Genomic DNA, 15055 nt, shown 5'->3' on the forward strand with positions numbered 1-15055 from the left:
ACTGCTTCAATAATCACCAGGATGGACTCGCCGAACGTCTATGTGAGGTGTCAGCGCTTTATTAGCAGCAGACACATACCTGGACGGATGACGAACCTCGTGCTGGCACTGTCGGTGGACGCGGTGCACTCTCGCTGCAGCAGCTGGTCCAGTTTCTTCACCACCTAGGATTCGTGCTGCAGAGTGTCCATCTTCTATCTTCGTTGAACGTCACAGCGGTGCTGCCGAGGTCTGGTATCTGTGAGATGATATTCTGTCAGCACTTTATCAGCAGCAGACACATACCCGGACGGATGACGAACCTCGTGCTGGCACTGTTGGTGGACTCTTTCGCTGCAGCAGCTGGTCCAGTTTCCTCAGCACCTAGGATTCTTGCTGCAGAGTTGCCATCTTCTATCTCCGTGTCACCTGTTCCTGTACTTACATTGCATTTTACTTAACTTCACCTCACTTTATTATTGTAATACCTGCATCAACTGAGGTGATATCTAAAGCGCCCCTGAGGTGACATCTCACAAAAGCAGCAATTTCTTTAGCTGTGTTAAGTGACAGGGCCTGAATATTCAGGTTATCCCAAACTTCCTAACCCCTTATCACAACCATCTACGAGAAACCCTAATATAGGGGCGTCATGAGTGCTTGTAAATTGAGGAGCGTTTTCACAAAGAGAAATATCTACCTCAAATGGTTTTTATTCTTATTCTCTATATAGGAGTAGGTGTTTACGAAAAGGGTAATTCAGATTTTCAGAAATAAACATGTACCTGCATTTAAAGAATATCATAAAATATTTAGTCCCGACTGATTATTCACTTAAAACTGGCTAAAAAAGTTTTTTTTAAACGAGTTTTCATATGTATTTCTCTTTGTGAAAACACTCCTCAATTAGAGAAATTAAAAATATGTTGGTTTTATTATATAATTTATTTAGTACACAAATAAGCTAAGCATGTGAAAGTGAAAATGCAATATTCAGTATTGATGGTGCCTTAATATTATTGTATAAGTCTTGTAGGCAAGCTGGTGGAGAATCACTGGGTGGCTTCTTGCTGCAGGAAGGCTGGATACTGAGCAGACACTTCTTCCCACGTCAAACGAGCTTCTCCCAGTTCTAACAGTACCATGGCGCACTTGTCCAACTCGAGACGGACTTGTGTCATGCTGTCTCGCTCCCTCAGGGTGACTGTTGCCGGGGCCTTGAGAGAATCAAAGTCAATGGTGACGGCGTACGGGACGCCGAGTTCGTCCGTACGTGCGTATCTCCGTCCAACGGAACCCGAGGAATCGTCCACCTTGTGCGACACTCCCTGCCCCGTCAGGAGCTTGCCCAACTGTCGCGCCAGACCCACCAGCTCCGGAGCGCCGCTCAATGGAAGTACGGCGCATTTAATCGGCGCCACTAACGCGGGAAGCGAGAAGTACGTTCGCTGTTCGTCTCTAATCTTAAAGTTCTGTTCGAGTAAGCAATACATGATGCGACCGATTCCGAACGACGGTTCGATCACGTTCGGAATGATTTCTTCGACATGCATCATCTTTTTGGTTTTCTTGATTGATAATAGTTCGAAAGCCAAAGAAAATTCCCGATCTTCCGCTTTGAGTACGTAGGCCTCCTTTTTATCGAGCGCGTTTTGTACATCTTCCAATTCGCTAGCAGTAAGCGTGGATAGAGATTCGTTGATGATCTTTGCGTCTTTCTTGAACGCTTTACCGATGGCCGCTTTGTCCGCTACGGCTTCTACGATCTCGACCTCGCGCGGTTCCGGGAGTTTCTTCTCGGCCGCCAGTCGCACCTTGGTGGCTTTAGCGTGTTGCGTGAGATCATATGCAGAGCGATCGGCGCAACCCACGCACTCTACCCAGCCGTAACTGCTCAGGCACTCGGCGTCCCAGCAATCACAGGCGTAGTGAGCCATCTCGTTGGCCATGTGTTGGCGGAATCGCAGCTTTCCGGGTCTGATTCCGACACTCAGCAAGAACATCTGGATCCTAGCCATGAAGTAGCCCAGAGTCTCGTTGTTGACAATTCCTTTGCTGACTGCGTCCCCTATGGAGACAAGGCTTGCGGAGCGACCGCCTTCCTGATCGTCGGCAGAATACAGGAGCAGTTGTGTGTCTTTTACGTCCTCAAACTTGGGGTGTTCTTTTCCATCGCAGAAATGTTCAATTTCGCACATTGTAAATTCTCTGACGCGCAATAAACCGGATCGAGGGGAAATTTCATTCCGGAAGGAGTTGCCGATCTGTGCGGCGGCGAAAGGAAGGCGGCCCTGGTTGAATTCCAGCAGACGCTTGAAGTTGACAAAGATCCCTTGAGCCGTTTCGGGACGCAGAAAGCCCTTGTTCAGGCCAGTGGGTCCTATCTGGGTGGAAAACATCAGGTTAAACTCGACAGGAGGGCTGAGGTCGTTGCCGCTGACGGGAGACTTCATGGCGAAGCGTTCCATCACGGCGGCCATCTCCGCCGCCGTCATGCCATCCAGGCGTACCGTGATATCAGTGCACTCGGCGCGGAATTCGGGAGTCGCCTTGGGATCGGACGCCGCCTTCTCCAAGTGAGCCTTGATGAGATGATCCAGTCGGAAACATTCTCCGGTCTTGGTGTCCTTGGTCATGAGGTCGGCGAAGCGCTCGACGTGACCCGAAGCCCTCAGGACCGGTTCGGGAGTCAGGATGGAGCAATCCACTTCCAACATCTGTTCTTCCATCACGAACATGCGTCTCCAGAGCTGAATCATGTTACTCTTGAGTGCGCAGCCCACGGGCCCGAAATCATACTGGCCAGTCGCTCCGCCGTAAATCGCAAATGACATGTCGTAGAAAAAGCGGCGCTTGAGCAGGTCTTCCATACGCGCGCGATCGAAACTCTCTTCTTGAGGGGAAAGACGCAGTTCTTCGTCTTCCAGAACCTTCTTACGCGCCTTCAGTTCCATGACAGCTTTCTTCACGTCGATAGCGGGAGCTCCGCCTTCCTTCAATTTGCGCAACAAGTCGCCTTGTTCCTTCACGTGAGCCCTCAGAGGAGCCAGTTTGGCTTCCATGGCGGGGTCCGCCATCGTGAACGTTTGCAGTTTTACTTTTCTATGTTTCTTATTACTCCCCCACTTTTCTCGTTCGGTAGCGAGAACACTAAAGTACCTGGGATTGTAGGTTACTTTTGGTGAAAGGACACTACGTAGACTAACTAAACGTAGTAATAATTTCATCCAACTGTTGTAATGAACCGCCTTGTTGACAGCTGTGTTCACAGTAATATGTACCGAGCTGGCTGTCACTGTTGACACATGACAAGCCGCATGCCACGAGAACTGATGATGCAAGATTGCAAGCGCGGCGAAGTTTGCATTCGTCGAATAGTCAATTAAAAGTATATTATTCCACGTCCCTATTGGTCGGAACAATATTAGACGTCACGCCAAAGCGTCAAAACTCTAATCTTATGAAAGTATGCTACCGCATTTCCACCGTTTTCAGCTCTCCATTCTCCACTGCTCCACTTCCACCGAAAACTTGAAAAATGAAAAAGTGAAAAGAAATGCACCATAAATCCACTCTCCAGAAATCCTGAGAAAAAATATGTAGAAAATTGCTCAACAACTAGTGATGGGCAGGATCGAAACATTAAGATGATCGAAATATTTTAATCCAAACATCAAAAGAATCGGAGTTGTCTCGGACTGCGTGATGATTTTTGACAGAATCGATTTGTCCATGTGAATGAATCGAAATATTTCTATAATCAAAAAGGTCGAGTAAATCATCGATGATTCATCGATTGTGCCCATCGCTATCAGCAACCAACGACAATTCACTTGTTCATCGTTGTTGGTTAAATTTGGTTAAGTTTTTGTATAGTGAAAAGCCGAAGAAAGTTTTATTTACTTTTTATTATTATTTTTTTTGAGTTTGTTCATATTACGTGGTTACAGGTTGCAGTCTGAAGGTTAAAGAAAAAAAACTTGGTAAATAAAAAAGAGTGCCACTAACTTAAATGAAATAAGTACCTCATTATTTCAACAGTATACAAAATTAGATTTGAAATACTTTTGGAGGTTGGAGGAAGGAAATCATAGCTACATAATTTTATTATAAGAAACATCTTTACTAACTACCCTCCGTACATATAGACAGCCAACATAAAATATTGTGTTCCAATTTTATTGAAATGTAGAAAAATTGCTGGAGAAGACTAAATAATACAGGCTGTCCGGGGGTAAAGTGCACTAACTTCGAGAGGTTATTCTGCATGATGGTAGAAATAAAAAAGACAAATAACTTAGAAATCCTTTAATCCGAAGAATTTTTAAACTAACAATTAAACTTTTTTACTTGAAAACTGACTAATTTCGAAAAAGGTTATTTCATTTTTTTACTTGCTCTTATATAGAATCACCTCCTGGAGTAAGTGCACTTTATCTCCGGACACCTCGAATTAGTGGATCTTAGCTTGAAAGTCTTAACTTTTCAACATAACGACGAAAATTATATATTTTGGGTTAATTTTATTAATAGGTTGTTTATTTTGTAGTTAGCTGTATCCCCGTTGATCATGTATATTGATAGTTGGAATTGGAAGTAATAATCATTTTCGCCAACGTGGGTAGGCTCAGAAAATCTTATTTTTTTCACCGGTAGGTACTGACATAATATTCAGTCCCATAATTCATTATTTATGGTGTTTGATGGAAACACTAAAATTGTACATACATCATAATTATTGGGTGCGGCAGTGAATTACGTTCGGTCTCTTTTTAGCACCGTAATAGTGCTACGATTTATCTGAGTTAGAACGAGAAGACGACATTTAATTATTTGTTTTCTTTTTTTGTAGTTTTGATTTGACAGCACAAAGAGTCGGCGACAGCGGCGGCCATCTTGACTCGAAGGACGCTGAGAGAAGAGGCGCTACTGTTTTCGATATTGCCGTTTTGTTTTGAGCGCGATTTGTAGTAGGTGTATGGATGGACGACCCCAGTAGAATGATGGCGCACGGTGGGGGGCTGATGGGGCCCCAGGGCTACGGGCTGGCCGACACGGGCGGCGGGGAGGCCGAGGCCCGCAAGCAGGATATCGGGGAGATCCTGCAGCAGATCATGAACATCACGGACCAGAGTCTGGACGAGGCTCAGGCGAGAAAGCACACGCTGAACTGCCACCGCATGAAGCCCGCGCTGTTCTCGGTGCTGTGTGAGATTAAGGAGAAGACAGGTATGTGTACGTGTAAGTGAAACCCTCCGCCCCGATGAGCTGAGAGCTCCCCCCGCCATGTCTGTATGAAGGTTCTCCACTGGAACGTCCGACCGTTGCTTGCGGGTTATTGCGCTGCGGCATCTCATTCTTTATTCGGCTTTTGGCCGGCGGAAGAGAGAGCGTAATATCCCCATTACAACAGCCGAATATTCCCCCATGCCTATATTTAGCATGGAGGTATCGTAGATAGTTGCAGACGTAAGCTTCTGTAGCCATTAACCTAAATGGCCACACAAACGATTCATATAACACTCTTTCTAAAAGGTTGTCTTAAGGTGAATGTCGAATACTGGTTATGAAGGTAGAAAAAGCGAGTCCTCAGTCATGGTATGCTGCCTCCATGGTATTAGGGCTTGCATGTACAGTTTAATGTTCATCAATTGGTTTTCGTCTCTGTTTCATTTCCGACTTGTGCTATTCTCTCATAACTGAAACAACTGTGACGCCAACTGGTGATCATACCCTTGTCATGTCTGAATTTTACTTATAACTATTTGTTAAATATTAGAAACACTAATCATTCAGCTGTGCATTCAAACAAATCCAATCCTTTAGGATATTTGATTAAATAATAATATAAAGGACTTATTGCCAGGTGGCAATTTCTTCCAACTTACCAAATTTTATATGAAGCGAGCAATACTAAATATTTATTGTGTCTATTTGCAGTCCTCTCTCTTCGCAACACACAAGAAGAGGAGCCCCCGGATCCGCAGCTGATGCGACTGGACAACATGCTGATAGCGGAGGGGGTGGCTGGGCCCGAAAAGGGTGGCGGGGCGGGGGCTGCAGCCTCGGCTAGCGCTGCGGCGCAAGCCGACTGGGGTGAGTGTACGTTCCATCATGCATTCCTTTCTTAGATTAAGACGTAACGTATGGCTGCCTACAATGCAGCGTTCTCCAGACACCCAACGCCGACGAGATTTTCTTTTGGTGCTGGACTTTTACAGTGCTTTCCTTTCAAAGATTTAAGGCTAGGAGACGTGTCTCTTGAATTTCTACCTTATTTTCATTCTTAGATTGAGATCTCTAGGCTGCCTAAAGCGCCACTCTTGTCCAGGACTGCTGATAGATGAAGCAATCTAACTGAGGGATGTCATGTCATAAATTGGCAAACCACAATACTATGCCAAATTTATTTTAGGAAAAATTCCTTACATGATTTTTCTTTTTTTTTTAACATTAACTCCACACAGGTGGCCCTGAGGAAAATAATTTCCCTCAGGGCCTATGTCATCTTTGGGGATGCTGTGTGGAGCGTCTTTTGAGGAGAGGAAGGAGTGAACATAGGTCTTGAAGAGGCCCATGTGTTAGGAGGGAGGAAACACAGGCCGGCTTATACTTCACAAATATGTAACCTTATATTTGTGAAGAAGTATAGGTTACCTAGCCTAGTTATATAAACATATTTTGTTGTTAATTTAATACAATATGATAAACCACATACATATTTTTTCACAAACCCGGTTGGACGAGCTCGTAAGTCAGGTTAAGGAAAATGCTGTAGAAAGGGTTTTGTTAAGACTCCTTTGATGTAAATACCTGTGATGTAATACAATGTTACCATAGGATTTGTGCATATTATTACACACTTCTATGTAGGAATATATTTATGTTACAAATAATTTTTATTCAAAAAGCATTGCAAATTTCATACAAAATATTGTATCATTGTGAAACGAAATTACCCGCTTTACGGAGTGGAGTTATAAAAAACCACATGTGAACATTGTGTTAATTGAACTTTATGCAACCATTTTAAAATTGTGTGCAGCACATTAGAGTTTTTATAATTTTATCAATATCCATTGGTTGTTTTCTAGATAACTTTTTTTTAATAATTGACTGTGACTATGCATGAGATATTTTTGTTACAAAAATTGTGACTTGTAGAGGTGAAAATCAATTTGAAAAAACTTGTCATAAAATTAAAACTGGCAGAGAATTATTGCCCTTGGATTGCAAATTTGGTTGACTTTTCTTAACCAGAGCAGAGCGTGAGTTGCCTCTGTAGTAAGATTATACCTCTACCTCATGCACAGTTCAGTCTTGTTTGATGGTTCAGTACTTCTGCTGAACGGGCGACTCAAAGCTATTGTATCCATTTGTTGCTTTCATCTCTGAGTGGTGTATTGTATGTGTAATGTGTGTTTGGTTGTGTGGTTGCAGGCGGTGCTGGGCAAGCGGACAACGCCATTGAGCACTCGGACTACCGAGCAAAGCTAGCGCAGATCCGACAGATCTACCACCAGGAGCTGGAAAAGTACGAGAACGCCTGCAATGAATTTACCACGCACGTCATGAACCTGCTGCGCGAGCAGAGCCGCACCCGGCCCATCACCCCCAAGGTAACACACCTAAAACAGACATATTCATGAACCTAGTCCCTATATACAACAATGTGCTATAATATACTGTGTTGTTTTGTCGTGCAGGAGATCGAGCGCATGGTCCAGATCATCCACAAGAAGTTCAGTTCCATCCAGATGCAGCTGAAACAGTCCACCTGCGAGGCCGTCATGATCCTGCGTTCTCGCTTCCTGGATGCGCGGCGCAAGCGCAGGAACTTCAGCAAACAGGCCTCGGAGATCCTCAACGAGTACTTCTACTCGCACCTCTCAAACCCGTACCCCAGCGAGGAAGCCAAGGAAGAGCTGGCCAGGAAGTGCGGGATCACCGTGTCTCAGGTTGGTTGTCTGTATTGAAACCGGTTAACGAAGCGATGACTATTCACCAACAAGTGACTAGTGAATTCGACTCGTTGGCTTGCCGACCCCGCAGTGTTGCCAGGTGGAATGCTATGCTCCCAGTCTCATTACATTATTTAAGTACCTCTGTGCGCAATGTACTAATGTGCCTGTATGTTTAGGTGTCCAACTGGTTTGGCAACAAGCGCATCCGCTACAAGAAGAACATTGGCAAGGCGCAGGAGGAGGCAAACCTGTACGCCGCCAAGAAGGCCGCCGGTAATGATGATTTTCATATGTTCGACTAAATGTGAGGATACCACAACATACATACTACATCTATCAATCTAACTTCACTAACCGATCAGTTGTCTATTGTCTACCGCTAACCCACCAACCAACTAACCGTCTAATCGTCTAACCGCCCGGGCTGACTGATAGTCTGTCAAATATTGCAACAACTGGAATATACTAATCCTTAGGCCTATCATACACAGGGATACTTGCAAGCTATTTGAGTTTTGTATGTTTCACTTGTCAGGATCCGCCATACTATTTGCAATGCAATAAGTCGACTACTTGTTTGACATCAGTTGCACGCTACTGACAGTGCTGGCAGCAAGCTACGCGAGTTGCATACGCATCTACTACTCGTTGTCAGAAATGAAGTCCGAACATGATTTGAACATTAAATTTGTCCTGGAGATGGGGAAATATCAATGTTTATATAACTGTATAATTTACCGGAATATCCAAGAAAGGATTTAGCTGATGAGGTGTAGATTGAATAAAAAAAGTCAATTTATAATAATTATCACGTAGTTTCTTGGAAGCGACGAATGCCATACAGTTAATATTTCTTTCATTGTATAGTATCATATCGGCAGACGACTTGTGGTTGCACCGCAGTCACGTAGCTTGTAAGTATCTCTGTACGATGGGCCGTAACGTCCTTCAGTATTTCGTGTCAAGTACCAGTCAGCCTGTGTCACTTTTAGTCTTGTCTTCCCACTGCTGTTGTAAAATGTTTTATATTTCTGTTAACTTCATTTACATCCACAATGAATGAGATTGTCAAATATTGCCATCTTAATTTAGTAAGCAGTTTTTAGTTTGCTGTTGTGATTGGCTACAAAAAGAAGCGGAGCTTTTTACTCCTAATGTGAATGGCGCATATATATCCAAAGTAGCTCCTGTAACAGTTTATAATAATTGTATTTCCGGAGAAGTAACATTATCAAAACTTGTTTGAGAATGACAATGCTCTGTTACTGGTGGCGCACAGTGGGCTGAAAATCGGCTTTCATAGACATAGAGACTTGAATTTTCAAGGGTATTTTTTTTGGCTAGAAATGGATTCTGCTGATCATTGCTATGCTATAAAATGTCGTACGAAGCAATTGCGTGTACAAATGAAGGAGTTATAATTTTTTTAAGAAAAATTTGTATGGCGCTGACATTAAAAATGAGGCTATCTCTGGAATCATAAGGTTGGCCGTTCTATCCTTACATACAGATAATACTACTATTTATTTGTATTTTTTTGACATACTTCATATTGTGGCGCAAGGTGCGATTTTTTTTTTAAAAATCCTCAAAGTTGAAAAAACCCTTTTTAATGTTGATGATTCATTTTAATGCTTAAATGCTTTTGGGCTTGCAGTGTAAATAAAATATTGTAAACTAGACAAAGCATACTCATATGTAAAGCATTTAAGCATTAAAATGAATCTTCAACATAAAAAAGTTTTTTTTTCAACTTTGAGGATTTAAAAAAAAAAAATCACAAGTTTCGCCACAATACGAAGTATGTCAAAAAAATACAAATAAATAGTAGTATATTTGTGTGTAAGGATATAATGGTCAACTTTATGATTCCAGAGATAGCCTCATTTTTAATGTCAGTTCCATACAAATTTTTCTTAAAAAAATGATGACTCCTTCATTTGTACACGCAATTGCTTCATACAAATTTTTATAGCATAGTAATGATCAGCAGAATCCATTTCTAGCCAAAAAAAATACACTTGAAAATTCAAGTCACTATGTCTATAAAAGGCGATTTTCAGCTCACTGTGCACAGTTTTTTGGCTTGGAGTGTAAATAAAATATTGTAAACTAGACAAAGCATACTCATATGTAAAGCATTTAAGCATTAAAATGAATCATCAACAAAAAAAAGATTTTTTTTCCACTTTAGGATTTTAAAAAAAAAAATCGCACCTTGCGCCACAATATGAAGTATGTCAAAAAAATACAAATAAATAGTAGTATTATCTGTGTGTAAGGATAGAACGGCCAACCTTATGATTCCAGAGATAGCCTCATTTTTAATGTCAGCGCCATACAAATTTTTCTTAAAAAAATTATAACTCCTTCATTTGTACACGCAATTGCTTCGTACGACATTTTATAGCATAGTAATGATCAGCAGAATCCATTTCTAGCCAAAAAAAATACCCTTGAAGATTCAAGTTTCTATGTCTATGAGAGCCGATTTTCAGCCCACCGTGCGGCGGTTTAATTTTAAAAGAGTGGTTGGTAATAAAATGATCAATTAATATGCGCATAATCGTAATACTTTACCATTTCTATGAACCAAACAAATTTGTTTCTTTCCAATCAATAAACGTATTCACTATGGAAATATCACAGGAAGGCAATACCGCTGTAATTGTCAAAACTATCATTTTACATTTGATTTGAAATTTAAAACCAGCGGTTGAACTAGTGTTTAGACGGGCGCGCAAATATATTTTTCCACTAAATGGTGGCCGCTACAGAAGTATCACTTTCCTGTTATAAAATAGTCATTCAGAGACTGAACTTGCGATTGGTCAGAGATCTAAATCACTATTTTCAGTTTGGAAACATTAATTTGTTTCTAATACTATGTATTATAATATTGCTCTGCCATTGGAAACAATTGATCATTTAATATAATTCAATCTTTACGTGCAGTGAAACACTGCAGTAGGAGTTAGGTTAGGTCGTCTGACTGTGCCCCGTGCGTGTGTTTGCCTGTTGCAGGAGCGTCCCCTTACAGCATGGGCGGTGCCTCGGGGGCCGCCACGCCCCTCATGTCCCCCGCGCCCCAGGACTCCATGGGCTACTCCCTCGGGGGGCCCTACGAGCCGCCCCCGCAGCCCTACGATTCGCAGCTCGCCTATGACCCTATGCACCAGGACCTGTCTCCCTAGGCACTGCCAGCTGTCCTCGGACTGTTGTACTTAATTATGAATACTGTCTTCTATTGTATTGTATCGTATCGTATCGTAAGAGAGGAGCGTCGGTTAGGTTAGGTTAAGTTAAGACGACAAGGTGGATCCTCGCCACTGGCAGTAATCATCAGTAGGACTCTAGAGATTCTATTGGATGTATTTCCGCTTGAGGAGTGCTGCCTTGAGAATAAGAATGATTCCGTGTTGTATTTGTTTGATAAGCTAGTTAAGTATTCCCGCGCTGACTTCACGGAGCCGCTTGAAAATATTATTAAAACAAATAACCATTTATTTATATACAAACTTACAAGAATAAGGAGGACTTGTAAATATTGTAATGCGGGAATGGCAATATTTAGATCTAACTAAAGTTATAGCGGCGCTTTGAACAAACTGTTCAAACCTTGACTTCGGTCGGTTGACTTGCGTTCGACTATTACGTAGACGTGGTGATATCGGACCACGCACAGATCGCCAACTCCAATGTATTATATTACCTATATGTCATGTAAGCCCTAATTGAAGAAGATTGTAAGCACCATTTTGTCAAAAATGTGAATATGTAGCACATTTTGTCACCATTTCTGCCAATAAATGTTCATTATTTTTCACAAGAACAAAACATTGCCCAAAACAAAATAATTGCCTGCGATGTATTTACCCGTTGCTGAAACGCGGAACCATGGATCTTTATGTGTTTGGCGTCACAGTACAGTCTTTTGTAAATTAGCCTTCCATATTGAATATGGCACCCCTATCCATAGATGTGAAATGGCAGCTAAAGATGCGTGCTGCGGTGTCTGGTATTCCCAGATATGTGATGTATATCTCCCCTGTATACGAACGGAGGTGTTTTGCGTGTGTCTGTCTGTCACTGTATTGTATACGAAGTCTCAACTGAGATACCAATAAAGCATTTTATTATTCATCTAATTATGGTTTTATTTCATTCATATGTAAAACTTTCTCAAAGTGGGCGATGATCCCCCTTGTGGGCGCTGGAGGACAGTAGAAGACTCAAAGAAAATCTAGCTGAATTAAATAATAATAGTTTGTTTTACTTAAAACTATATCCTGGGTTATGGTCGGTTTGATAGCATTCCCATCGTCGTATTTGACTGAAAGTGCATTTAGCGCTGCAGCATCGTTGCTAACTAAAAAGAGAATCAGCTACAAGTTACTCAACGCGGCGGCTTACGGCTGTGTTTAGTAAATTTGTGTCTGATTTATAAACAAACTCGTCGAAATGCATCAGTTTTAAATTCAAAGCCTTCTTTAATATTAATAAAAAAATACTTCTAAATATGATTGAGTATGAGTTTTATTTCCTTTCATTGAAATATTTTTGCATCTCAGAAATAGGAAACGGGTCACACCCCATCTATCCTATCCATAGTATAAGTGGGCACTTTTAAACAAGTTGTGTGTTATACTTTTAACCTTTCAGCGGGCGCGCTGTCGTAAAATTTACGACAGACGCGCCTTATGGCTTCCCCCACTCTTACCACTTAGTCGTAAGCATCGAGCTTTGAGCTATGCTATAGTCAAATCAAATGTCAAACATTTACCGCAAGGTAGAAGTGCTTTTCTCAAAGTGAATTACGGTCGGGAAGTTGAACCGATAACAGAAGAAGAAAACAGAAGCCTTCTAAAACGTGTTTGTCGGTTATGTGCACTGGATAAGAAAAGATCCTCAGCATCAATGAAATGTTGCCGTTGCTAGTCCTTTACATGCAAGAACCATTCTTCAGTTGAGGTGGTTTGTAACAATTGTAAGGATGAGAATATTGATTCTGACTAAATAGGTCGATAAAATAGTTTGTTTTGAAATATTAACATGTTTACCAGTGTTGCTTCGTTTAGAGAAAGTTTTAAAAAACTTTAAAGAAATTCCCTAACATTTATATAAAGAAAACACCACTTACATGGAGAAAACTCGATGACGTAAAATTTACGACAAGCGCCCACTCAATGCGCCCGCTGGAAGGTTAAGAAACAACAACTCTCAAAAAGTAATGGTCGGTGATGTTTCCGGCTGGGATTCAGGAGAGAGAAGAGAGCGCGAGAAACGGATAGGCAGTCTAGCCCCCTTCCAGGCCGCTTCAAGGTGGCCACCCGCAGTGAATTGTTGCGGTGTGTCCGGGATTGGTTGTTCTCCACACTTGTTACGTATGTTTAAATTTTTTTGCAATAACTGTTTTTAAGATACACAACAGATGGTAATGTAAAAAAGTAAGTTCAAAAATACAGGGCACTATATTTTTTTGTTAATCTCAAGTGGGCGGTGGTCGAAATAAGTTTGAGAACCTGTGGTTTAGATGATTGATGAATTTCAATATGTATAAGGTAAGGAATTGGAAGTTTTATTTTAAAATAACAAATAGTTCAGATGTTGTACAACATCATTTGCAGGGTAAGGACGAGTTGTTTCGGAGAATAACAACTCTTAAGTAATTCAAGTTAATTTTCAAGTTCTGTAATTATTTCAGTTCTGTCAAGCAACTAGCCGCCTATAATGATATATGTAATAACAGAACTTGAATAGGACTTTCACAAAACCAGAAAATGAACATTGAAATTAGATGAATTGTTCAAATTCTACAAAACAACCTGTCTGTTTTCGGTGTGGGTTGGTGAAAAAATGCCTGTTTCGCTCACGTGGTGCAAGCAGATGTGAATTAGTACAAGAAATATAACCATGCATAATCCAATGTGTTGGAATGATTGCACACCTAAAGAGGTTTTCCAAATACTTGCACATTCAGAAAGGGAAGAACTAAAATGATAAAAAAATAGATTAATTTTCTCCTATTCCGCTTCACTCTTAATACGCAATATTTCACTTTCAAATAAATGGATTTAGCTTTATTAATTCAAAACATGATTTATTATGTCGGGGGAGACGGAAATATAAGCACTTTTAATTTTAATTTCGTTTAGTCACTTACGCAATATGTCAATTAGTATGCGGCGCCTCCGACGGCGACTATATTCATATCAAGAGTTGGATTATATTCATAATATTGTAATTCATACCTACAAAATATTTCATAGACACTGCTGCCAACCAAAAAAAATTTAGTATTGCCATATAAAATAAATAATATCATCGTGTATAATTAATCCATATTAATATGTAAGTCAATGTATTATTTATAACAAATAATCAACATATAATTAAATTAAATAACCCGAATAACAAACAAATAGAATAAAATGTGATTAAACGTATTCCGTTTAGGTAGTTTAGGTTAGGTTAGGTTAGAACATTGTAAATAGGTATTAGAATTAAATCACAAACCAGTCTATACAAACCTAGCGTAGCCCACAAACTACTTGAAAACTGGGATATAACTCTAAAGGGGACGCGAGCAGGCGTTATCAAAGGGGCAATTTTTTGCTATAGAAAATCAGTTAGATTAGGTTAGGTTATAAATATTAATTTAATATTTTCAAGATTTTATTTTCTTTAACTGAATTAGTTCCGTAGGTAGGTACTGTACCTAACCCGCGCACTGGCTAGGTAAATAACTAGTTGTGGTAATTCCGGCAAATGTCACATTATTTTGTTTCTTTGAAATCTCGTGTGACATATCGCGTAAGTGACTTAATAAACGAAATTAAAATTAAAAGTGCGTATTTTTCCGTCTCCCCCGACATAATAAATCATGTTTTGAATTAATAAAGCTAAATCCATTTATTTGAAAGTGAAATATTGCGTATTTACCGTGAAGCGGAATTCGTAACCTTTACCAAAAATAGAATCCATGATTAAGTACTGGGATTTGGAAGTTAATATTCAAGTTCTGTAAAACAACCTGTCCATGAACAAAATAAAAAGAACTTGAATTTTAACTTTGAAATTTGCTGAATAAAATTCTGTGAAACCACCCGTCC

At 40.7% G+C, this 15055-nt stretch overlaps 2 protein-coding genes across 6 annotated transcripts; one reads left to right on the plus strand and one right to left on the minus strand.

Annotated features, from left to right (window-relative positions):
• Nucleotides 1–905: 905 nt before the first annotated feature.
• GlyRS (glycine--tRNA ligase) lies at nt 906–3109 on the minus strand. Its single transcript, XM_089643248.1, has one exon. The coding sequence runs from the start codon at nt 3054–3056 to the stop codon at nt 1032–1034; it is 2025 nt and encodes a 674-aa protein (XP_089499374.1). The 5' UTR covers nt 3057–3109; the 3' UTR covers nt 906–1031.
• Nucleotides 3110–4695: 1586 nt separating this feature from the next.
• On the plus strand, nt 4696–12091 carry exd (PBX homeobox extradenticle). 5 transcript variants are annotated; one of them, XM_089643242.1, is made up of 6 exons: nt 4696–5220; nt 5920–6081; nt 7420–7598; nt 7686–7937; nt 8120–8216; nt 10968–12091. In XM_089643242.1, exons 1-6 carry the CDS (start codon nt 4962–4964, stop codon nt 11135–11137), a joined length of 1119 nt encoding a protein of 372 aa, XP_089499368.1. In that variant the 5' UTR covers nt 4696–4961; the 3' UTR covers nt 11138–12091. The 5 variants fall into 5 exon arrangements, with proteins under 5 accessions (XP_089499368.1, XP_089499370.1, XP_089499373.1 ...); XM_089643244.1 differs by having other exon boundaries at nt 5920–6075; XM_089643247.1 differs by having other exon boundaries at nt 4698–5220; nt 8120–8247; nt 10968–11108.
• The last annotated feature ends 2964 nt before the right edge of the window (nt 12092–15055 follow it).

Source organism: Hesperophylax consimilis, chromosome 19 (genome assembly GCF_061612785.1).
Source record: "Hesperophylax consimilis isolate HC1 chromosome 19, BYU_Hcon_1.0, whole genome shotgun sequence".
NCBI lineage: Eukaryota > Metazoa > Arthropoda > Insecta > Trichoptera > Limnephilidae > Hesperophylax > Hesperophylax consimilis.

Excerpts from the sequence above, each read along its gene's own strand:
- GlyRS (XM_089643248.1), bottom strand. The coding sequence starts at position 3,056 with ATGGCGGACCCCGCCATGGAAGCCAAACTGGCTCCTCTGAGGGCTCAC.
- exd (XM_089643242.1), top strand. The coding sequence starts at position 4,962 with ATGGACGACCCCAGTAGAATGATGGCGCACGGTGGGGGGCTGATGGGG. Across the intron at positions 7,599-7,685 it reads CCCGGCCCATCACCCCCAAG|GAGATCGAGCGCATGGTCCA; the intron begins GTAACACACCTA and ends TTTGTCGTGCAG. Across the intron at positions 7,938-8,119 it reads GCGGGATCACCGTGTCTCAG|GTGTCCAACTGGTTTGGCAA; the intron begins GTTGGTTGTCTG and ends CTGTATGTTTAG.